The sequence below is a fragment of the Natator depressus genome, chromosome 11 (genome assembly GCF_965152275.1).
Source record: "Natator depressus isolate rNatDep1 chromosome 11, rNatDep2.hap1, whole genome shotgun sequence".
In the NCBI taxonomy this organism is placed as follows: Eukaryota; Metazoa; Chordata; order Testudines; family Cheloniidae; genus Natator; species Natator depressus.
The window spans coordinates 132853-158104 of record NC_134244.1 but is presented as its reverse complement, the minus strand read 5'-3'; the positions used below and the strand labels follow the sequence as shown (position 1 = coordinate 158104).

The window sequence follows — 25252 nt, the reverse complement described above, 5'->3', positions numbered from 1 at the left end:
CCTCTGTTCAAATTTCAGGATGCAAAACTGAGAACTGTCCAGTGCACTGTTTTGTTAGAGTGGGACTTCTGTCTTCAAGCAAGAAGTGCTCTCGAGTGTTTCATTATTATTTTTTATTACTGTAGTGCCTAGGAGCCATTATGCTAGGCACTGTACAAAGACGGTTTCTGCCCCAGATTGCTTACAGTAACCCCCAGCTGTAACTCAGTATCTCACATAAAATCTTTCTGAGGGTACAATCTCAACGTTGAATTGGTTCAAATATCAAGTTTTGCCTGGTTTCCACCCTAAACAATAAACCCTTTCCTGGCACCTGAAACTTAGCCCAGTCTTGCTGGAAGGAGGTGAACTAAAGCAAACCAGGCACAAGTTTAAGATTTGTAAAGTTTTACTTGTTTTCAAATGTTATAATGAAAGTTTTTCAGCACCCTGCCCGTCTCTAACTTCCTTCTGTTTCATCCGTACTCTCTCAGCTAGTCATTCACAGAGCCAGACTCAGCTCCTTTCTGTCACGTGATGAAGGTGTTTCCAAGACATGTGGCCTTTTGTTTCTAAATCCATTGTGGTAGCAAAAAGAAACAAAAATCTGAAAACTCCAAATCCTCTTCTCTTCCTCCAATCAGTAATGGTGTTGTAACCAGATACCTTGGCTCTATTGTACTCAACAAGGTTAGAAGGGAACACTGTGAACATCTGGCTTGACCTCCTGTGTAACACAGGCCTTAGAACTTCCCTGAAACAATTCCTGTTTGAACACGTGCATATCTTAGAATAACATCCAGTCTTTATTTAAAAATTGTCAGTGACAGAGAGTCCAGTACCATAACCCATCACTGGGTGGTTCTAATGATTACTCTCACTCTTAAAAATGTATGCCGTATTTCCAAATGGGGCTTTGGTCTGAAAAGGGAAAGTTCCTGAATCTGTAAGTTGAATAGGTCTCTGAGGGCTTTCTTTTTTCTAGTGACTCTTCTTCAGTGGAAGTCGTTGTGGTTTTGTCTTTGAGTTTGAAGGGTCCAACAGAAAGCCCTAGCCAGGTTATTCACTGAGTTTACAGTTGAGAGTTGGGCACTCTAGATAGCTATAGATAGTTGAGAGTTGGGCACATTAAGATATTGTATTGATGCCCATCACCATAATATATGAGCCTCTTGAGAGAGGGCAGCCAGAGAAATATTCCCCTCTAGCTCCAAGACAGAATCATTTATTTTTCTGAATGAGGCAATTGAATAGGGTCATTGAGACTGAATGTGAGCAGCTCTGTAAAGGAGAGCCACTGAACAGATAATTCTTTAAGTTCTGAAGACTGTCAAAATACAAGGCTATTTATACACCCACTCCCACAGCTGATTCCATCACTGCAGGAAGCACATGTTAAAAACACTATCCTTCCTATGAAGAGAGATTTTTCCTAAAGATCAGATTGGAAGTGTCCAAACTCTGTGGCTGGATTTTAGAAAGGACTCAATAATGTTATGACTAATATTGTTTTTTGATATGCTAAAGACAGGATCTTTTGCTTCAGGATATCAGCTAATCTCCTCAGTAGTCAGGAAATAGCTTCTGTGTATCACATTGCACAGTTGGCCAAGCGTATTATGGCACCAGAGGCAGGATATTACACTTGACCGATCAGTGTTCTGATCTGGTACAGCAAATTCTACATTTCCTTCAGTTCTGGAATAGAAGCTACTCTCTGAAGAAATCCCAGAGCCTCAGTTAAATCCTTCCAAATCTGTGAGGCCGCTGCCAAGGGCATTATTGGATAATGCAAGGCTCTTAAAAAACATGGATTCATTGAATTATTTTTTTTTTTTACATCCCAGTGAAGAAAATATCAATTTTTTTGTTCCTTTGCGGTAGGCATGTCTATCTTGGAAATTTCCAGATATTTTGCTTCCAGTTGTTCCTCCACCTCCTACTCCCCCCTGGAAGTCATGTCTTCTACTTTCTTCTCCAGGGAGACTGGGGATGGTGGCGGTGTGGTCCATCCCTTGAATCCCTCTTGGGTCCTCGCAATGTAGCACTGAGCTGCCTCTAATATTCCTTCACCCCACTCCAGGGACTGGGAGATTACTCCTTATATCACTGTTTTTTTTTCTTCTTGTTTGGCAGGGAGGGAATAAGCTGGGAAGCCATTGACTGGATGGACAATGCAGAGTGCTTAGATCTCATTGAGAAGGTGGGCAGTTCTTTATAGAATTCATCTGGTTCCAAGTATCCTGGCAGGCTTGACCTGGCATGACACTTAACAGTTTTTCCTTCCCCACACTTAGGCATTTGTTTTTATTGTACTTTGCCAATGCATGGCCTAAGCTGCAGGGCTGGCTCCCACATTCTGTTCTGTGGTTGGCTATCACATGGTCTCTGGGATTCTGCTGGTGTTTCCACGTGTTAAAGCATGGGTAGATCAGCAAGATCTTTTTAACATCTTGTTCTCCCAAGAGCATGGGCCTCTTCATCCCCTAGAAAGCCCCTCTGTAAGAATGCAAATCCTCTGCTCATTGTTTGGGATGGACTTAGGTAGGGCTTTAACCTTCAAAATATGGATTTTATAAAGAAATTTCATTTCCACATACTTGGCGACGAGCCAGCATTCTACTTGTTGAGTCTGTAGATTGGCCACCAGGCGCCCTTTACACTTAAGCTTTCTAGGGTGTAACTCAAAGGGTGTCATTCAGCATGACAGTCTCAAACCTTTATTTCTCTAGCCTGAATCCTGTGCAGTTTGTAGTTTTACTGGTTGGTAAAGGCTGTCTCTCATTTGGCTGTAGAAACTAGGTTTGCTGGCACTGGTCAATGAGGAGAGTCGATTTCCCAAGGGCACAGACAGCACCCTCTTGGAAAAACTGCACAACCAGCATGCGGTAAGTAAGCAAACCATCCCCTAGGCCAGGGGTGGGCAAACTTTTTGGCCCAAGGACCACATCTGGGTATGGAAATTGAATGGCAGGCCATGAATGCTCACAAAATTGGGGGGAGATCAGGGCTGGGGTAGGGGGCTGGGGCGCATCAGAGGTGCAGGCTCCGGGCAGCGCTTACCTCAAGCAGCTCCTGGAAGCAGCGGCATGTCCCTTCTCCAGCTCCTATGTGGAGGCGTGGCCAGATGGCTCTGCGCGCTGCCCCATCTGCAGGCGCCACCCCTGCAGCTCCCATTGGTCACAGTTCCATTGTTTGGGGTTTGACTCCTAGTGCCCCCGATGTGACTGCACAGTGTGTTGGGTTTGCTCCCGTGTCTCGATGCCTCACTCAGGGCATGTCTATACTTATGCTAAATCAACACTGCTGCGATCGATGCAGTGATGTCGATTTAGCGGGTCTGGTGAAGACCCGCTAAGTCGATGGCAGAGTGCTCTCCTGTCGATGTCTTACTCCAGCTTTCTGAGACGTGTAAGGTAAGTTGGTGGGAGAGCGTCTCCCATCGACACAGCAGAGCGTAGACACGTAACTGAAGTAGTGTAACTTAGGTCGACTTGCAGCTGTAGTGTAGACCAGCCTCAATGGCGGTGGCTCTGTAGTGTTGAGCTGTCTCTCCCCATCTTCCCGGGTCAGGCACAGATCTGTCTCATTGTTTTTGATTGAAAGTCTTTGATCATTCCTGGTAGTTTGGGGAAACCTCCTTCCTGCCTTTTGTCATAGAATGCTGGAGCAGTCAGTCCTAGGATCATAGGTAAGGCTACGATTTAGTCACGGGTATTTTTAATAAAGGTCAGGTCTGCGATCTGTCCATGACTTTTATTATAAATACCCCTGACTAAATCTTAGGTGCTCTGGGGGACACCAGGGTGTTGCTGCTGCTCTGGGTGGGGGCCTCTGGTGCGGCACCGCTGCTGCTCCAGGGGTTGGTGGGGCACAGCCCAGGGCCCCTCTACTGCTGCTCTGCAGAGAGGGTAGGCCAGGGGCGCCCCGGACCAGCTGCCTAGGGCCACCCAAGCAGTGGCCGGTGCAGCCGGCCCCAGGGGCGCCCGAGAAGGGGCCAGTGCCGCTGGCCCTGTGGATGCCCCAGTTGCTCAGATTGCCCTGGTGTCAGACACACCGGCCGCTGCAGAAGTCACGGAGGTCCCAGAAAGTCATGGAATCCGTGACCCGGTGAAAGACTCCCAGCCTTAATCATAGGAATTGCTCTACCAGATTAGTACGTCTAGTCCTGTATCCTGTCTCTGACAGTGACCAGCACCAGCTGCTTCAGAGGAAGAGGGAGAAACACCCTAGTAGACAGTTACAGAATAATTCTCTACTTGGGTAGCGAACATAAGAATGGCCATAGTGGGTCAGACCAAAGGTCCATCCAGCCCAGTATCCTGTCTACTGACAGTGGCCAATGCCAGATGCCCCAGAGGGAGTGAACCTAACAGGTAATGATCAAGTGATCTCTCTCCTGCCATCCATCTCCACCCTCTGACAAACAGAGGCTAGGGACACCATTCCTTACCCATCCTGGCTAATAGCCATTAATGGACTTAACCTCCATGAATTTATCTAGCTCTCTTTTAAACCCTGTTATAGTCCTAGCCTTCACAACCTCCTCAGGCAAGGAGTTCCACAGGTTGACTGTGCGCTGAGTGAAGAAGAACTTCCTTTTATTTGTTTTAAACCTGCTACCCATTAATTTCATTTGGTGGCCCCTAGTTCTACCTACCTCCCACCTGCTGCTGCTTGCCCCCCTCCCAAACATCCACCCCCCCAACACACACCTTAACCATGTCTATTCGTGATCTGAAGCAGGAGGGTTTATTTCCTCTTTTTTTTTTTTTTTTATTTAAATTAAATCTTGTCTAATAGAACTGTTAATTTTTTCATTATTCACATAAACACCCAATCCTTTTAACAGTACTGTGTTCCTTGCCTCCATTGTATCAAATGACTGAGGTAATTACATAGGGTAATTGTGCACTCTGTATAAAAATATTTCCTTGTATCCGTCTTAAATTTGCTGCCTTTCAATTTCATCGAATGTCCCTTTGTTTTTATATTGTCAGATGGGGTAAACAGAAATGCCTAATTTACCTTCTTTATCCTGTTCATTATTTTGTAGCTTCATTTTATTGTATACTTGTAGCTTGTCCCCCCACCCTAATCCCTTATTCATCTCTTCTCTGAACTGTTCGGGTCTCTTCAGTTTCTCTTCATATGGAAAATTTCTCAGGCTTCTGTTGCCTGTCTCTGAACCCCTCTTTGTCTGTATATCCTTTCTGAGATAAGTGACCAAAATCAAATACTGTATCACTGGTAAGAAGGACCATTGATTTATAAAATTACATTGCAATATTTTCAGTAGTATTTTCCATTTCTTGCCTTATGCTTCCAAATATTTTGTTTGCTTTTTTATTTGCAACTGCTGTGCATTGAACAAAGTTTTCACTGAGCTGCCCACAATGCCACCTATGTCTGTGTTTTCATGAGGGATTGTAGTTAATGTAGAGTCCAGTGAGGTGTATGGGAGACTGGGGGATTTGAGTGAAGATAAAGAAAGGAGGGATTTATAGGCGAGGAGGAGGAGAGGTCCATGTACAAGCTAAAGTCTGGTGCCCAGGGAAGCCAGGAAGAGCACAAGAAGGGGCGTAGCCATAGCTGCTGGGGATCCTGTGGCCCTCATGGGGCAGAAGGGGAAAAGTTGAGAGAGTTTGGATTCATGAAAGAATGGAGCTGCTTCTTTGAATATGTTTCCTTATGGGTGGTCCACCACAGGAGATGCACACTTGTGTACTCTTGACCAGAGATTTGAAACAGCAGTGTCCATTTGTCCACACCTGCACACTACACAACTTGTGCTCCAGAGTGACGGTATATGGGGACGAGCAGACCTGCTGCAGCTCCAGTTCCTTCTCAACTGCCTACGTCTTGAGACGGAGAAATTGGCATGTCTGCTGTTTCCTAGAAGCTATTACCCGTTATTTTATTTACTTTACTCAGTTTTTGTTTTTGTTTTGTATTAATATTTGCTTTTTCCTTCTTTAATTTTGCACAAATATGTGCTTTAACTGCCACCCTCCTCAGTTCCCTGGCCTGCCTTGTTGGCTTAACTTCTGGGGTATCATAGAATATCAGGGTTGGAAGGGACCTCAGGAGGTCATCTAGTCCAATCCCCTGCTCCAAGCAGGACCAATCCCCAACTAAATCATCACAGCTAGGACTTTGACAAGCCTTACCTTAAAAACCTCTAAGGAAGGAGATTCCACCACCTCCCTAGGTAATCCATTCCAGTGCTTCACCACCCTCTGAGTGAAAAGGTTTTTCCTAATATCCAACCTAAACCTCCCCCACTGCAACTTGAGACCATTACTCCTTGTTCTGTCATCTGCTACTGCTGAGAACAGTCTAGATCCATCCTCTTTGGAACCCCCTTTCAGGTGGAACAGAAAATATGGCTTTTTGTATTGGTTGGGGTTGCAATGAAATCCACTGAAGAGCTGCAAAATAACATAGGAGTTCAGGTTCCTGAGGCCTAGAATTGACCTCCAGACACCATTTCTTTTGGGAACCAGGAAATATTTGGAATAAAATCCTCTTCCCACAATTTCTGGGAAAGCTGGCTCTATCGTCCCCAGATGGAAGGAGGGGATTGAACCTCCAGGTTTAGGAGGTCCATGTGAGGAGAATCCCTGAAGAGGGAGTGGGTGAAAGCATGGCCATGATTAGCGGGCTGGAGCACATGACTTACGAGGAGAGGCTGAGGGGACTGGGATTTTTTAGTTTGCAGAAGAGAAGATGAGGGGGGATTTGATGGCTGCTTTCAACTACCTGATCCACTGTGGGGAGATCCCATGCTTCGCAGATGTTGTGGCAGATTAGGTTGCTGAGCTCCCACTTGTGGTACTGATGGAAGTTTCTGCTTATTGCATCTGCCATCGTGTTCTGGAGACCTGGCAGATAAACTGCAGAAATCTCTGTGCGGTAGGCAAAATACCAGTTCCAGTGATTCTATGCATAAGGACTGAGATCTTGCTCCCCCTTACCGATTTACATAGTGCATCGCCGTCCTGTTGTCTTATTGTTACATTGACACAAGAACCCTGAATGTTGTAGAAAAAGTGCTGACACGCAGAAAAAACTGTCCTTAGTTCTAAGACACTGATGTGAAGCAATGTATCCTGTGGGACCTTTTGCTCTGTGCTCCCAGCCTAGGAGAAAGGCATCCAGTATGATGATTTCTTGTGGGCAGTGGGCATGAAAATGGAGAGGTACAGAAACTCATTTGCCAAGGTTGTGCCTGTTCGGCATGTACGCACTCAACTGGGGATGCGGCTGCATATCTTTGGAAGATACCCTGCTATTCCCTACCCCACACTCTTCTACGCCTGCTCTCTGACACCTCTAATCCTCCAGGTCATGCTATGTTCCCATCCTTAATTTCTACTAAAGGTCTCACTGGACTGTCATCTCAATCAGGATATCCATCTGCCTGTATTCTTTCCCAAACTTTATTCCTCAAGAGGAGAAGCTAGCCGCCACACTTTATATGTTAGAAAGGCACTCACCTTCTATCTGGACAGAACAAGAATCTTTAGAATTTCCCCTAGGCTGTTTGTATCGTTCTCTAAAAGAATGAAAGGACAATCAATTTCCACATAGAGATTGTCAGAGTGGGTTTCAGTTTGTGTCATAGCCTGCTACGAGGCTAATGGGGTACAACTTGTCCCTCTCCAGGGTGACAGCCCACTCTATCAGGGCTCAGTCCACTTCTGTAGCCCTTTCCTTCATTGTAGAAATTTGCAGGGTCACAACCTGGTCCTCAGCTTACAAGTTCTTCAAAGATTGTGCTATCCTATCCATGTCCAAGATGGACACAATATTGATGATGCTGTCTTCCAAACCATCTTGATCTGCCTCCTCAGCACCGCCTCCTTGTTGAGTCACTGCTTGAGAGTCACCTATTGTGGAACACCCATAGGGACATATACTTGACCGCTTCGTAACTTGAGTTCTTTGAGAAGTTTTTGTCCCTATGTGTGCGCCACCTCCTGCCCTCCTTCCTCTCTGCTGCAGAGTCTTTTGGCTCAGTAGTTGAGAAGAAACTGGACCAACAGCAGGTCTGCTCCTCCCTATATACCCTCACTCTGGAGCACAAGGTTGTGTAGAAGGAAAAGGAGGACTTGTGGCACCTTAGAGACTAACCAATTTATTTGAGCATGAGCTTTCGTGAGCTACAGCTCACTTCATCGATGAAGTGAGCTGTAGCTCACGAAAGCTCATGCTCAAATAAATTGGTTAGTCTCTAAGGCGGCTGTTACTCTGAAGGTTGTGTAGGGTGCAGGCACAGATCTGTGGGCACAGCTGATTCAAATCTCCAGTTGAGAATGCATGGGTCCACTCAAGTCCTGTGGTGGAGCACCCATGGGGAACAAAACATCTCAAAGAACTCAAGTTACCAAAAAGTAGGTAACCTTTTGGAGAGATTAGGATGAGAAAGAAGCAAGAGACTTAGGAAGACAGTGGGGAATGTGTTGTGGGACGATGAAAAACGTGGGCTTTGCAGGAGAGCGGAGAGGTGAATGTTGACAAAAGACTTTGGATATTATTCTGAGAGGGAATGAGGGAAGTCCAGGAAAGGAAGTGGATTGGGAGGGAAGGAGAGAGACATTAATAAACAGGGACAAAACAAAAGTGAAAGGAGAGGCAAAACGAACATGGAGGCAAGAGGGTGGTAGAGAAATCTGGGTGTACTAAAATCAATAGGAGACAGCAAGGGCAAACAGGCTGAACAACATGGACTAGAAGATACCCAGTGAAAGAAAGAAAAGGCAGATGTAAAGAAGAACATAAAACAAAGGGAGACAGGAGAAGTATAATTAATTCTTCTAAAAAGGTGCAGAACTGCTATGCTAAACAAACTCCCTTGATTTTATATCCTGCGCCGAAAGTTTTGGTCAATGCCACATCTGTGTAAGTATTAGTATCATGCCAGCAGTGTCCTAGCCTTGTATGTAACATATGCAGGCTTTGGGTCCAATTCTGCAATCCTTTGTTCATAGAGCCTGGGAAGATTGGGCCTTTTTATGGTATTGGAATACATATTTGCAAGGTAGATGTAGGTTACAGTGCAGCCTCTGAGGTCAGGCTATGGGGCAATCAGGGTCCCCACCCACCCCAGTTTAGGAGCCAAAACTGTTCCTTGGATCATAGCGGAGACAGAGCTGTTGCATGAGCCTGTTTGTTCTTATGGCAGATAACCAGAAACCTTTTTCTTCTTTATTTCAGAGTAACCATTACTATGTGAAGCCACGGGTGACAGATCACCAGTTTGGGATCAGGCATTATGCTGGAGAGGTAGGTGTGCATGCTGTATTTTGAAACATGCCCAAGAGGAAGGAGTCAGCAGGTAGAAGGATCTAAGCCCTGGCATTTATCTAAGAGTCCTGAGTTATGCAAACTGCTGGGAATGGCAGCTCCACTAAGCTTCCTGCTTTGGATCATAGCCCAGAGGAACAGACATGGGGTTGAGTTGGGCCCCTAGGTGTTACTGTGATACAAATAATAAAATGTCCTGAGTTGTGATCTCTTTGCTTCTTCCTTGCTGTGTGTCCTTGGGCAAGTCATTTCCCTTGTTCTGTTCCTCAGTTTTAGCATCTGTAAAATGGGGAGCATGATCTTGACTCACTCCCTAACTAATTAACTGATGTGTGGGAGTGTTTTGAGCATGTATAGAGCTATATTAATGTTAAGTACTGTTAATATGAGCTGCAGCTTTATAACTTCTCCTCATCTTCTCCTCCTCATTTTCTTCCTGGTGATGGATCTTGATTGTGGGAAGATGTAGCAGAACTATGCTGCAGTGTGATGCTCCATCCCTGGATCTCAGCTCTCTGCATCCATCCTGCTCTAATGAGAGCTCCCCATTGGAGGGAGAGGAAGGGGTGTTGATGTCTCATAGAATCATAGAATATCAGAGTTGGAAGGGACCTCTGGAGGCCATCTAGTCCAACCCCCTGCCCAGAGCAGGACCAATCCCAACTAAATCATCCCAGCCAGGGCTTTGTCAAGCCTGACCTTAAAAACTTCTAAGGAAGGAGATTCCACCACCTCCCTAGGTAACGCATTCCAGTGTTTCACCACCGTGCTAGTGAAAAAGTTTTTCCTAATATCCAACCTAAATCTCCCCCACGGCAACTTGAGACCATTACTCCTTGTCCTGTCATCTGCTATCACTGAGAATAGTCTAGATCCATCCTCTTTGGATCCACCTTTCAGGTAATTAAAAGCAGCTATCAAATCCCCCCTCATTCTTCTCTTCCGTAGACTAAACAATCCCAGTTCCCTCAGCCTCTCCTCATGAGTCATGTGTTCCAGACCCCTAATCATTTTTGTTGCCCTTCGCTGGACTCTTTCCAATTTTTCCACATCCTTCTTGTAGTGTGGGGCCCAAAACTGGACACAGTACTCCAGATGAGGCCTCACTAATGTCGAATAGAGGGGAACGATCATGTCCCTCGATCTGCTGGCAATGCCCCTACTTACACACCCCAAAATGCCGTTAGCCTTCTTGGCAACAAGGGCACACTGTTGACTCATATCCAGCTTCTCGTCCACTGTAACCACTAGGTCCTTCTCTGCAGAACTGCTGCCTAGCCATTCGGTCCCTAGTCTGTAGCGGTGCATGGGATTCTTCGGTCCTAAGTGCAGGACTCTGCACTTGTTCTTGTTGAACCTCATCAGCTTTCTTTTGGCCCAATCCTTCAATTTGTCTAGGTCCCTCTGTATCCTATCCCTACCCTCCAGCCTATCTACCATTCCTCCCAGTTTAGTGTCATCTGCAAACTTGCTGAGGATGCCATCCACACCATCCTCCAGATGATTTATGAAGATATTGAACAAAACCGGCCCCAGGACCGACCCTTGGGGCTCTCCGCTTGATACCGGCTGCCAACTAGACATGGAGCCATTGATCACTACCCATTGAGCCTGACAATCTAGCCAACTGTCTACCCACCTCGTAGTGCATCCATCCAGCCCATACTTCTTTAACTTGCTGTCAAGAATACTGTGGGAGAGCGTGTCAAAAGCTTTGCTAAAGTCGAGGAATAACACGTCCACTGCTTTCCCTTCATCCACAGAGCCAGTTATCTCATCACAGAAAACAATTAGATGAGTCAGGCATGACTTTCCCTTGGTGAATCCATGCTGACTGTTCCTGATCACTTTCCTCTCGTCTAAGTGCTTCAGAATTGATTCCTTGAGGACATGCTCCATGATTTTTCCAGGGACTGAGGTGAGGCTGACTGGCCTGTAGTTCCCAGGATCCTCCTTCTTCCCTTTTTTAAAGATGGACACTACATTAGCCTTTTTCCAGTCTTCCGGGACTTCCCCCAATCGCCATGAGTTTTCAAAGATAATGGCCAATGGCTCTGCAATCACATCCGCCAGTTCCTTTAGCACTCTCGGATGCAACGCATCCGGCCCCATGGACTTGTGCATGTCCATTTTTTCTAAATAGTCCCAAACCACTCCTTTCTCCACAAAGGGCTGGTCACCTCCTCCCCATGCTGTGCTGCCCAGTGCAGTAGTCTGAGAGCTGACCTTGTTCGTGAAGACAGAGGCAAAAAAAGCATTGAGTACATTCGCTTTTTCCACATCCTCTGCCACTAGGTTGCCTCCCTCATTCAGGAAGGGGCCCACACTTTCCTTGACTTTCTTCTTGTTGCTAACATACCTGAAGAAACCCTTCTTGTTACTCTTAACATCTCTTGCTAGCTGCAACTCCAGGTGTGATTTGGCCTTCCAGATTTCACTCCTGCATACCCGAGCAATATTTTTATACTCTTCCCTGGTCATATGTCCAATCTTCCACTTCTTGTAAGCTTCTTTTTTGTGTTTAAGGTCAGCAAGGATTTCACTGTTAAGCCAAGCTGGTCGCCTGCCATATTTACTCTTCTTTCTACACATCGGGATGGTTTGTCCCTGTAACCACAGTAAGGATTCACAAAGGCTTGACATAAGGTTTAAAACAGGCTTGACAAAGCCCTGGCTGGGATGATTTAGTCGGGGATCGGTCCTGCTTTGAGCAGGGGGTTGGACTAGATGACCTCCTGAGATTCCTTCCAACCCTGATATTCTATGATTCTTTAAAATACAGCCAGCTCTCCTGGACTCCTTTCCCCCTCATGTTATTCTCCCAGGGGATCCTGCCCATCAGTTCCCGGAGGGAGTCAAAGTCTGCTTTTCTGAAGCCAGACTCCACTCTAGGGACAAAAGATGTGTGTGTGGGGGTGGGGGGCTTTCCACTAGGTGGTTCAAGGGTACTGGGGAGGACATGGTTGCTACATAGAGGGGAAGAGTGTGTTCTGTGCCAAGGATGATCAGCAGGAATGTCATTGCAGGAGCCATTTTAGACCAGCTCCTACCGAAGACTGAACTTAATGAAGCAGCTGGGACCTTCAGTCCCACAGCGGAGACTGAATGTGCTCAACACAAACTGAATCTAATTGCTGGCCAGACACAGAATGAGTCTTGATTACACAGATGTTCTGATCAGCTACAGATTCCGTCTCCACTCGCACCTATGAGGTCCGCAGTTACCCCCTTCCCGTGGGCCCAGGAAATCCCATTCCTCGCCTCACTGGCTTCATAGCTACCTCCACCCTAACCTTCCCAGCAAGGCACAAGATCTTATCCTGCCTCATAGCACTTGATAGGTATGGCATGGCTTATATGATATTACGTGGTGTCATTTGAATAATAGTCAGTGATCACATATATTGGACTGTGTCACTATAAGGCAGAAGCACAAGATGGCAGAGTCAAAGCTGAATGAACAATCTTAACTCAAATATTTCCTCACTTTTGAGTGTTTAACTATGCAACATTTTCACTCTTTAAACTTAGTATTTTTATCTGAATTTCCTCCCCACACCCAAGAAAAGGCAAAAAAAATTTCACTGTGTGGAAGTATTTGGCTAGGCCCTCCTGGATACTCTGCAGCCTTGCAAGATCCACAGGACTCAGCCCCTCTCTTCCAGACTGGAGACTCTGCACAGATGTTGCTGTATCCAAACATTCAGGGACTGAGGCAAGGGCCCCATGGACCTAATGCAATGCACAATGAATATGCATGCTGCTGCACAGATGGGCCTTCCTGGGTTGTACACTTCACCAGCAGAGCATCATGCACTGGGACCTGATTTGGGGCCAGATTTTAAAAAAATGCTCACAACCCTGCTGCTCCCATCAGTACATGTATGGCCAGATTTTCTGCAAACCCAGCTGCTTATTTTGGTGCCTAAATGGGAGTTGAGCTCTTCTGAACATCTGGTCCCAAATGTGGGCACTGAGATCTTCTGAAAATTTGGTCCATAGTTACAAATGTTCTATACATGCTTCAAATCCCATTTTCTGTACGGCATGACTTGATGAAATCTGAACACTCAGGACCATATTTTCACATTCTATCCCGGTCACTGTGGTGCTACAGCTATTTGAAAAATAAATTTACCAGAATATTTTAAAATGGGGAAAGTATCTTTGTGCCCTAGTGCAGGGGGTCTCAACGTTTTTCTTTCTGAGGGCCCCCTCTCCCCCCAGCATGCTATAAAAACCCCACGGCCCCCCTGTGTCACAACAGCTACTTTTCTGCATCTAAAAACCAGGGCTGGCATTAGAGGGTACCACGTAGGGCAATTGCCCATGGCCCCATGCCACAGGGCCCCCCACAAAGCTACATTGCTCAGGCTTCGGCTTCCTCCCCGGGTGGCGGGGCTCAGGGCCCTGGGCTTCAGCCCTGGGCTTCATGCAGTGGGGCTTCGGCTTTCTGCCCTGGGCCCCAGCGAGTCTAATGCCAGCCTTGCTTGGCGGACTCCTTGAAACCTGCTCACGGCCCCCCAGGAGGCCCCGGAGCCCTGGTTGAGAACCACTGTCCTAGTACCTTGCTACTTATTTCTTCAGTGATTAAGTCTTCCTCTGTCACTCTGCCACTGTACATTACACAGGCCTCTACTTCTGCCTTCTGAATTAGTTGGCCTTTGTTGTTTGATGTTGAGTTGAGTGCTGTGTGTGGTGATGTGACAGCAGAACTATCCTCCGTCTTCCTAGGACATTTCTTTCTCTTACAACTGCAGCCTTCTTGGCAGGCCCCTGGAGAGATGTGGGTAAGAGTGGCCTCCCCCAGTGGTCCGGCAATGCTAGGGGACCCTTTTTGTGGCCATAACAATGAGGCCTCATTAATTTGTTTGTAAATTAAAGTGCACTGCGATCTGATATGTGAGGGATCTGTCTGCTCTGCCTTGGTGTGCACAGGTGCTCTCTGCGTGTGTGTTCGTTCCCATATGGGAAGGATATTACCTTCCCTCTCTGTGTGTGTGGAAGGGATTCAGTGCCCTATGCATAGGCTGCTGTATGTGAGGGGGGCAGAAGGGGTTGGCCACTGTGTGTGTGTGGTGGTGTGATTGGCAGCTGTGTGTGTATTGTGAGGAGTGGGGGTCAGCAGTCCTCGATCTGTGTGCGTGAATGGAGGAAGACAAGGGTATGCTCTGTTGACAAAACCATCGGTGTAGACACAGCTCTCAGCAAAGGTGTGCTTCCGGTGACATAGCTAAGGTTGGCCGGGGAGGAGATGTTCTACGCTGGCAGGTAGACTCCTTCTGTCAGCGTATGCCGCGTCTACGCCAGCATAGCTATGTCAGCCTAGGCTCTGTAGTGTAGACATTCTACGTTTTGAAGGTTTTCTTTGGAACTTTGAGTGCTAGAAACAACCTTTTTTGTACATGAAAGCCTGGATTCCGACCTCATGGAGAGACGCCAGGAGCCAGGGCTCTAAGCATGTGCCTGTAGTGCATGGGCATGTCGGAGTTTCCTGCTCTGTTGTCCTGTCATTGGCACACAGTGGGGCTGCGTGCAGGGTGGCCCTGTATGTTGGCATGTGTGGGGGAGGGGGTGTCACTGTGGCTTGAATTGCTTGCATTGTTATGTACTAGTCAGCGTGTATTGTCTGTGTCACAGGTATTGTATGATGTGAGAGGGTTTCTGGAGAAGAACAGAGACACCTTTCGGGATGACATTTTAAATATGCTCAAGGATAGCAGGTAAGCAGCCCTTAATGCTCAGCAGGGGAGAAGGGAGGCCGGGATGAAGAGGACTCTGTGGGACTAAATTGAGCAGCATTCACATGATAGCAGGGTCATGGAGAGGAAGAGTTACTTTATATGATTATCCAAGTTCCTATCTCTCTGTATATTGGCAGCAGGAGTGGGGGCTGGAGAAGAAGTCAGTTTTACTGCAAAGAAATTGATACAAAGAAACATATATTGAGTATCAGCATCGCCTTTGTTATGGGATGGACTTTGCTTGTTTTCTTCCATGAAGATTTTCTGGCCAGAAAGGTGACACTTTGGAACTCCCAAGGGATCCTTTGACTCAGGGAACTGCAGTACTTCACAGGCATAGCCATGCATGTACATAACATCCTCACCCTCACGCTGCGGAGAGCGGGGAGGAAGAAGGGGCACCAAAGGAGATGCTGAACGAGTAGTCTGAGAGGGGGAGGAGAAGCCGACAGGACAATTTTACAGGCGCCGTAGTGGTGAAATCTATGCAACATTGATTTGCTGTTTGCATCTGGGGCTTTCAGATTCTTTATGCCACATTTGCTGCTCCAGTGGACAGCACAGCCCCCAGCATAAGTTAGAGCAATCTCAAGATCTGCTCTAGCTTATGGCAGCTTCCCTACTGATGCCAATGGGATACTCTGCACCCTACAATACCAAAAATGCAAACTGCAGTGGCGTCCAAAATCATGGAGCAGGTCCTTAAGGAATCAATTCTGAAGCACTTAGAGGAGTGGAAAGTGATCAGGAACCAGTCAGAATGGATTCTCCAAGGGCTAGTCATGCCTGACTAATCTAATTGCCTTCTATGATGAGATAACTGGCTCTGTGGATGAGGGGAAAGCAGTGGATGTGTTTATTCCGTGACTTTAGCAAAGCTTTTGATACGATCTCCCACAGTATTCTTGCCAGCAAGTTGAAGTATGGGCTGGATGAATGGACTATAAGGTGGATAGAAAGCTGGCTAGATCGTCAGGCTCAGCGGGAAGTGATCAATGGCTCCATGTCTAGTTGGCAGCCGGTATCAAGCGGAGTGCCACAAGGGTCGGTCCTGGGGCCGGTTTTGTTCAATATCTTCATTAATGATCTGAAGGATAGCATGTACTGCACCCTCAGCAAGTTTGCAGATGACACTAAACTGGGAGGAGAGGTAGGTAGGCTACAGAGGGATCTAGACAAATTAGAGGATTGGGCCAAAAGAAATCTGACAAGGTTCAACAAGAACAAGTACAGAGTCCTGCACTTAGGATGGAAGAATCCCATGCACCGCTACAGACTAGGGACCGAGTGGCTCGGCAGCAGTTCTGCAGAAAAGGACCTAGGGGTTACAGTGGACAAGAAGCTGTATATGAGTCAACAGTGTGCCCTTGTTGCCAAGAAGGCCCAATGGCATTTTGGGATGTATAAGTAGGGACATTGCCAGCAGATTGAGGGACATGATCGTTTCCCTCTATTTGACATTGGTGAGGCCTCATCTGGAGTACTGTGTCCATTTTTGGGCCCCACGCTACAAGAAGGATGTGGAAAAATTGGAAAACGTCCAGCGGAGGGCAACAAAAATGATTAGTGGGCTGGAGCACATGATTTATGAGGAGAGGCTGAGGGAACTGGGATTATTTAGTCTGCAGAAGAGAAGAATGAGGGGGGATTTGATAACTGCTTTCAACTACCTGAAAGGGGGTTCCAAAGAGGATGGCTCTAGACTGTTCTCAGTGGTAGCAGATGACAGAACAAGGAGTAATGGTCTCAAGTTGCAGTGGGTGAGGTTTAGGTTGGATATTAGGAAACACTATTTCACTAGGAGGGTGGTGAAACACTGGAATGTATTACCTAGGGAGGTGGTAGAATCTCCTTCCTTAGAGGTTTTCAAGGTCAGGCTTGACAAAGCCCTGGCTGGGATGATTTAGTTGGGGATTGATCCTGCTTTGAGCAGGGGGTTGGACTAGATGACCTCCTGAGGTCCCTTCCAAGCTTGATATTCTATGATTCTTTTCCCACTGTGTCCCTGACCGATCCCATGGTGCTCCCCCATGCTGGGGGCTGTATGAGGCAGAGGGTGTTGGGCTTGCCATGGTGGTCCTGTGCCATCACTGTGCTGGGGGAATCCTCCAGGGTGCTGTTATAAACCTTTACAGCCCCTTTAAGCTGCTAGCAAGGCATAAAGAGCCATACTCAGAATTTTTCTGTCCTCTCCCCTCTGCCTGTTTTTTCTTGAGGTTCTTGGGCTTGGGAATCTGGATCGGAGAGCTCCAAACTGAGGACCTGCAATGGAGGGGGACTGGACTTGAGGACACAGGAGGCCTCAGTCCTAAGTTCCTAGGACCTTCAGAGGTCACCTCATTGCCATCTGAGGTTCCTTCTGAGGGCCTTTGGATACAGGGAGCTCTTGCTATGAAATCATCTAGGGGTAAGGGCCCTAGTGCAGGGTCTCAGACACAGTGACTATCAGCAGCTACAGGATCTCACTTCTTTGCTAGAAGGTGGGCTGGGATATATGATGATATTTTAGGGATGTCACAGGGTGGCTGGCCCCTTTAATTGAAGCAGGTCCAGGACCCGGTCCCCTATGCCAGCACTGGTGCTCCCTGTTTGGCCAGTTAAGAGGGTGGGGCAGCACCTGGGGCTATCTATGATCAGGGACAATCTGAGAGGAAGAAGTCACAGAAGGCAGCTGTAGGAGGTTCTGGAGGAGAGGCTGAACTGCACACAGTATTCAAGGTGTGGACATATCCTGGATTTATATAGAGCATTATGATATTTATTGTTTTATTATCTATCCCTTTCCTAATGGTTCCTAACTTTGTTAGCATTTTTTGACTGCGACTATACATTGAGTGGATGTTTTCAGAGAACTATCCACAATGACTCCAAGATCTCTTTCTTGAGTGGTAACAGCTAATTTAGACCCCATCATTTTGTATTTATAATTTGGTTTATGTTTTCCAATGTGCATCACTTTGCAATCATCAATATTGAATTTCATCTGTCATTTTGTTGCCTAGTCACCCAGTATTGTGAGATCCCTTTGTAGCGCTGCACAGTCTGCTTTGGGCTTAACTATCTTGAGTAATTTTGTATCATCTGCCAATTTGCCACCTCACTTTTTACCCCTTTTTCCAGATAATTTTTGAATATGTTGAACAGCACTGGTCCCAGTACAGATCCCTGGGGGACACCACTATTTACCTCTCTCCATTCTGAAAACTGGCCGTTTATTCCTACCCTTTCCCCCTGTCCTTTGAACCAGTGACTGGTCCATGAGAGGACCTTCCTTGTTGTTATATGACTGCTTAATTTGATTAAGAGCTTTTGGTGAGGGGTCTTGTCAAACACTTTCTGAAAGTCCAGTGGATCACCCTTGTCCATGTTATAGACAAACTAAGAAACTTTCAGCCAGATGGAAAAGTAGAAACTGCTAGAAATAACAATAATAATAACTTGGAGATACCAGAGCCAATGAATGCCTCTGCATGAGAAAAGGAAAATCAGCAGAAAGATTGGGAACAGACTGCATATGTTTCAAGGCTCAGAGCCTTCTCGGGTAACATGCTTTCAATGGTTCATCTCCAAGAGTGGGTATCTGTGAAGGCAATTACATGACGTGTGACTGGAATACCGTGTGGCTGTGCCATGAGAGAAGGGATGCAGCAATCTGGCTGGAACATGGACTGCTGTTTGTGCAGTTCCTCCTTGGGGGTCTGTGTAGCAAGAAGGAGGAGATGTGCTGCCTAAGACAGAATGCAGAACGCTGTCTGTGTAACATCATGCTTCGAGGTAGTACGAGACAGGGAATGCAGCTCTGCAGCTGGAGTGTGGGCTGCTGTCAGTGTTGCAGCAGTTTGGGGGTCTGTGCATATAGATGGAGGGGATGCCCTGCTGAGCCCTGTGCTGCAGCCACATTGTTGTGTAGTGGTGTTTTGGGAAGGTATAAGTAGGATGCCTGGCACATGGGTTGGGTGGTAAATGAGCACCCAAGCTCCGATTCTTTCATAGCTGACCCTAGAATCTGATGTCCTGTGTTTTCTGTCTCACCCTCCTCCTCACCGCCAGGCTGGACTTCATCTATGACCTCTTTGAAAGAGTCTCAAGCCGGAGCAGTGAGGAAACTCTGAAGATGGGAACCCAGAGGCGCAGGCCGACCGTCAGCTCCCAGTTCAGGGTAAGGAATTCCCCAAGAAAGTGGGCGACTCTTCAGAGTGAAGAGGAGGAACTGGGGCGGGGGTGACTGATTAAGAAGTTGAGTGTGGGGTGAAGAAGAGAGACAAGAGAATGAGTGATTCCTTCAGTTTCTTTTCCAGCCCTGTAAACCTGCTGGGATGTTGCAGATAGATAAGACAATAAGTTTATGCTGTAATGTGCGGGGAGGTGATAAACTGGGAACGGGGAGAGGATGAGCACTACAACAAGAATATGCTTTTGCTTTTTGCAGCAATGTCTTGAGTGTCTCAGTTTGTTTTTTCAAGTACTGATCCTATGGGGTGGGGGAGAGGGCTGGAGTTTAAGCTAAGTGTTGATAGGTCTTGTGGAGGCAGTAGTTTTTATATGGGCACATAAGAACAGCCATACTGGATCAGACCAATGGTCCATCTAGCCCAGTCTCCTGTCTTGCAATAGTGGCTGGTGCCAGGTGCTTCAGAGGGAATGAACAGAACAGGTAGTCATCAAGTGATCCATCCCCTGACCCACTTTACCAGATTCTGGCACACAGAGGCTAGGGACACTGCAGAGCATGGTTTTGCATCTCTGCCCATCCTGGTTAATAGCCATTGATGAACCCATCCTCCAGGAACTTATCTAGTTCTTTTTTGAACCCTGTTATAGTCTTGGCCTTCACCACATCCTCCGGCAAAGAGTTCCACAGGTTGACGGTGCAGTGTGTGAAGAAATACTTCCTTTTGTTTGCTTTAAACCTGCTGCCTGGTACTTTCATTGGGTGACCCCTTTTTCTTGTGTTATATGAAGGGGTAAATAACACTTTTTCTCCACACCAGTCATGATTTTATAGACCTCTATTTTATTCCCCCCCCCTCTTAGTTGTCTCTTTTCCAAGATGAACAGTCCCAGTGTTTTTAATCTCTCCTCATATGGAAGCTGTTCCAAACCTGTAATAATTTTTCTTGCCCTTCTCTGTACCTTTTCCATTTCTAGTATAATTTTTTTGAGGTGGGGCAACCAGAAAGGTGTGGGCATACCATGGATGTATATAGCGGCATTATGATATTTATTGTCTTATTATCTATCCATTTCCTAATGCTTCCCAACATTCTGTTCGCTTTTTTGACTGCTGCTGCACATTGAGCGAATGTTTTCTGAGAACTAGCCACAATGACTTTCTTGACTGGTATCAGTTAATTTAGACCCTATAATTTTGTATATATAGTTTGGATCTTGTTTTCCAATGTGCATTACTTTGCATTTATCAACACTGAATTTCATCTGCCGTTGCCCAGTCACAGAGTTTTGTGAAATCCCTTTGTAACTCTTCTCAGTCTGGTTTGGACTTAACTACGTTGAGTAATTTTGTATCATTTGCAAACTTTGCCACCTCACTTTTTACCCCTTTTTTCCAGGTAATTTTTGAATATGTTGAACAGCACTGGTCCCAGTACAGACCCCGGGGGGACACCACTATTTACTTCTCTCCATTCCGAAAACTGACCTTTTATTCTTACCCTCTGTTTCCTGTGTTTTTAACTATGAGAGGTCCTTCTCTCTTATCCCATAACTGAGTACTTTGTTTAAGAGCCTTTGGTGAGGGATCTTGTGAAAAGCTTTCTGAAAGTCCAAGTACACTATATCCACTGGATCACCCTTGTCCATGTTCGTTGCCTCCCTCAAAGAATTCTATTACATTGGTGAGGAATGATTTTCCTTTACAAAAGCCGTGTAGGCTCTTCCCCACAAATCATGTTAATCTATATGTCTGATAATTCTGTTCTTTACTATAGTTTCAACCAATTTGCCTGGTACTGAAGTTAGGCTTGCTAACCAGTAATTGCCAGGATCCTCTCTGGAGCCTTTTTAAAATTTGGCATCACATTAGCTATCCTTTAGTCATCTGGTCCAGAAGCTGATTTAAGAGAGAGGTTACATACCACAGTTAGTATTTCTGCAATTTCATATTTGAGTTATTTCAGAGCTCTTGGGTGAGTACCACCTGATCCTGGTGACTTATTACTGTTAATTTATCAATTTGTTCCAAATTGACACTGTCCGTTTAAAATAAAATTGTGAAAATTTGTTCCAGTTTTACACCCCTCCCAAGTCCCTGCTAATTTTTGTGGGTTTTTTTTACAATCATATTTTCCTATTTTAAAAGTGTGAGACACCCACATAAACAACATGGGAAACTGACTGCCTGTACGGGAGAAACAGTGAGAGTGGCTACCCACAAAGATGCAGGTGCAGTGATCTTGGGTGTTGTTTGTGACTCAGGGATCTCAGACTTCATGATTTTATAGGCTGAACTCATGGCAAACACCAGGGGCTCATTCTATCCCTTCATTCTCCCAACAACCTATCTGTATACCACCCACCCATTTCCTTCTTTTTCAATGACTCCCTGCCAACCCCCCACCCAACGTCAGGGCTCTGTGTATTTGCAGTTGCCCCCTCCCACATGCTCGGGGCTTTGTGTGGCTCCCCATGCTCGGGCTCTGTGTGCCTCCTCATTCTCACTTTCTCTCTATACCAGCATGCCCAACCTCCCCTCCACCATAGGTTCTGTGACCCACCCCACTGCTCCCTCCCCTCCATGTTAGTGTGTCACAGATCCGGTTGGCTCCCCATAAGACTGCTGTGAAGGGAGTCAAAGTCTTGGATCCCTGGGTGGGTTAAGCTTCCCTGGGTCTCAGCAGGCTGCAGCTCAGTTTCCTTCCTTAGTCTCTCTGTTACATTTCCTGGGCCCTAACTCTGTCTGCTACCCCTTCCTGGACATGGAGCTCTTTACTCCTCAGGACCACCTCTAACCTCCAAAATACCCCAGTTGCTTAAACACACCATGTGCCAATATCCCACTAAAATTTGTGAGCCTTCTGGTTCATGGTTTATTTCTCTCTGGAGAAGTGTGGAACTGTAAAGCATTTAACAAGGGGAGACACTTTGCCTGGAGTCCAACACAATTGCTCTTTTACTTGATCTGTATTTTCTTGTGCTTTATATCATTATTTAGAAAACAATGAATGTCCTAACCACAGTGGTGATTGCTAGCTCACTGTTCCCTTAGCAGTCCTTGGGGGGGGGGCTATATGGGCTCAGGGAAGTAGCCCCTTGCCTCATGCAGACCCCTATATGCTGGGTTGTTTCTCCCTCATGCACACTTCCTCCCCAGCTTCTGCGATCTTCCTCTCTTCTTTCCAAAGCTTCCTGTTCCGGGGTGGCCCTCTTTCCAGTTCCCCATGTGACTCCTTATTTAATCCTGAGGCTGGTCTCCTGTCATTCTTTCTTCTGTGTTTGGTAACTTTCCATTGGTTCAAACTCTCCCCCCTCCCCCGCCCCGCTTCCTTCACACTTCCCAGCTTGAGCAAAGCCACTCAGCATCTCTGTTGTCGATTCAAAGCACCATTGTTAACATGAAGTACCTTCACGTTGTCCTTGTCTGAGGAAGACATGCTTTTCAAGCTGGTAAGACTTGGGGGATAAATAGCCAACAGGCATTCATGGTACAGCAGTTTCCATAGTAACAGTTCATAATAACTTTGCAGTAGCAACCAGAATTCATAAGTTGTATAGCCAGAGCCCCAATATCATCACACAGGGTCCTCCATTCTCTGCCCCCACATGCCGGGGACTCTGCATATCCCATTTTCCCCCTTCCCCACTCATGCCAAGGTCTCCCATCCCTTCCAGCAGGAGCTCTGTGTGTGCCCCTATGCTGCCTTCCTCCCCATGTCAGGGCCCTGTGTGCCCCCCATTTCCTCCCATGCCAGGGACTCTGTGTGCACCTTCATTCCTCCTCCTCCTCCATGCCATGACTGCCCATTTTCCTCCCATACCAGGGGTCTCTGCATCCCCATGCTCTTCCATTCCCCCATGCCTGCCATACCAGCATCTCCCATTTCTTCTTTGAGTGCTAGCACATGTCCTTTCCAGTGTACGTGTGTGCGCACCCCGAGCACAATTACCGGAAATTTTCCTCCAGTGGTATCGGTCAGGTTGGCTATGGCACCCTCAGGTGCCACGTGCTCAGAGCGCTGGTATAAAGGGCCCTCCCGACCTTGCACCCCCTCAGTTCCTTCTTACTGCCCATGATGGTCACTGGAGCTGCTCTCTTTGCTTCAGCAAACTTTCCCAGTGGTTTTCACTGTTTTTTTGTAGTGTGTATCATTGTATATAGTTTAGTCAGTTTTAGTCTATTAGGGTTGGACCTTTTCTCCTTCAGTTGGTGAAGTTCATCCGTTCCCTGATGCCAGCGCATGCCTCGTTCCCCAGGCTTCAGGGCCTGTGCCTCCTGCGGCATGTCAATGCCCCTGAGTGACCCGCACTCAAGTTGTCTCAAGTGCTTGGGAGAGACTCACAGGAAGGACTGCTGCCAGATCTGTAAGGGCTTCAAATCTCACACAAAAAAGGACTGAGAGACGAGATTAAAAGTCCTTCTTGCGGAGGCAGCTCTGAGACCTGCTTCAGAACTGAGTCGCTCAGACTCGGCACTGAGTACCTCGGCGTTGGTGCAGAGTGCTCCTCCCACTGTGCGAGAGTCGTGGCATCATTCCCCATCCCTGGTGCCTAAGAAGAAGCACAAGAGGCCGCTGGACGAGAGGGGTCAATTCCTGGTGCTGAAGTCAGCCAGGCCTGGGGACAGGGATAAAGTGAGACCTGTGTCAGGCCACTCTTCTTCTTCCCACAACAGCTGGTACCAGCGACTCAGGAGCCTACACAGGTCCTGCTAACTCCTTGGTACTGTCTTCAGGCAGGCAGCCTGTTACCAGTATGTTTACAGTGCTGTCAACTCCGGAGGCGTTTGCAGCACCCAGGACCTGCTCTCACTGCTGCTGTCTATATCTCCGGCGGTGCAGGAATTGGTGCCGCTGGTATCATCAGCCAGGGAACCATCTTCTCCCAGCCTCTGCCTGGAATCAGGACCGTGGTACCATCCAGGGGAAAACCCTCCATGCTAGCCTCAGCGCAGGCTTCACTATCACAGCACTGATCTCCGGCACTGATGGGGTCCACACCTCCCTAGTCACCTCGCCGGGACTCTGTCTTCGGAGTCAGAATTAGGGTCATACTCTGTTTGCAGCCACCTGCGCTACTCACCGTGGTACTCCTACCCCCACCAAACCAAACACAAGCATATTACCGAGTGCTTGCCCTCTGGTCCTTGGAGGCTGATACCAGCCCAGGGTCCTCTCTCAAGGCACTCCTATTTGGTGGCCTCCAAGAGTAGAGCACCACCAGTGCCTTGATGGGAGACTCCTGATCTAGACTCCGGTACCGAGCATCAAGAGGAGGGCCCATGGGTCTCGGCCGATACAGAAGGAGGAATGGAGGGCCCTCAGTCGATGCTGGCTTCCTCCTCCCCAGAGGAGATGGTATTGGCAGCTGGCATGTCTCCTCCCCAAGATGACCACAAGGCTCTCCAGGACTTGTTAAAACAGGTGGCATCAAATATGGGCATCCAAGCAGAGGTGGTCAAGGAGTCTTCTCATAGCCTGCTGGACATTTTGACAGCAGCGGACCCCTCGAGGGTGGCTCTGCCACTCGGTGAGGCTATCATGGACCCGGTTAAGGTTCTTTGGCAGACCCCTGTTTCCCTTCACCCTATGTCAAAGCATATGGAGAAGAAGTATTATGTGCCAGCCCAAGGTTACAAATTCTTATACTCGCATCCCCCTCCAGGGTCCCTGGTAGCATTGGCCACCAACAAAAGAGATTGCCAAGGGCAATTGGGGGCAACGTCTAAGGCAAAAGACTCCAAAAAGTTGGACTACTCTACTGGAGGGTTGCAACTTAGGATGGCAAACCAGCAGGCACTGCTGGGTTGCTATGTTTTAATATGTGGGATGTCATGCACAAGTTTAAAGATCTTCTCCCTCAAGAAACCAGATAGGACGTCTCCTTGCTGGTTGATGCAGGGAAAACCATAGCGGCCCTTGATGTGGCTGATTCTGTGGCCAGATCCATGGCCTTCGTGGTAACCATGCACAGGAGCTCTTGGTTACAGTCTTCCGGTCTTTCTCAGAGAAGATCAGTGCTAAGCTCCATGGGCTTAAGGATTCTAG

At 47.2% G+C, this 25252-nt stretch overlaps 1 protein-coding gene across 1 annotated transcript in view; it reads left to right on the top strand.

Moving 5' to 3' along the window:
• LOC141995676 (unconventional myosin-X-like) overlaps positions 1-25252 on the top strand; it is a 268905-nt gene that overhangs the window by 117442 nt on the left and 126211 nt on the right. The window contains exons 14-18 of the mRNA XM_074966937.1: positions 2116-2182; positions 2775-2867; positions 9199-9267; positions 14929-15011; positions 19083-19191. Of these exons, the coding sequence (XP_074823038.1) occupies positions 2116-2182; positions 2775-2867; positions 9199-9267; positions 14929-15011; positions 19083-19191 (421 nt within the window). The remainder of the gene's footprint in view (positions 1-2115; positions 2183-2774; positions 2868-9198; positions 9268-14928; positions 15012-19082; positions 19192-25252) is intronic.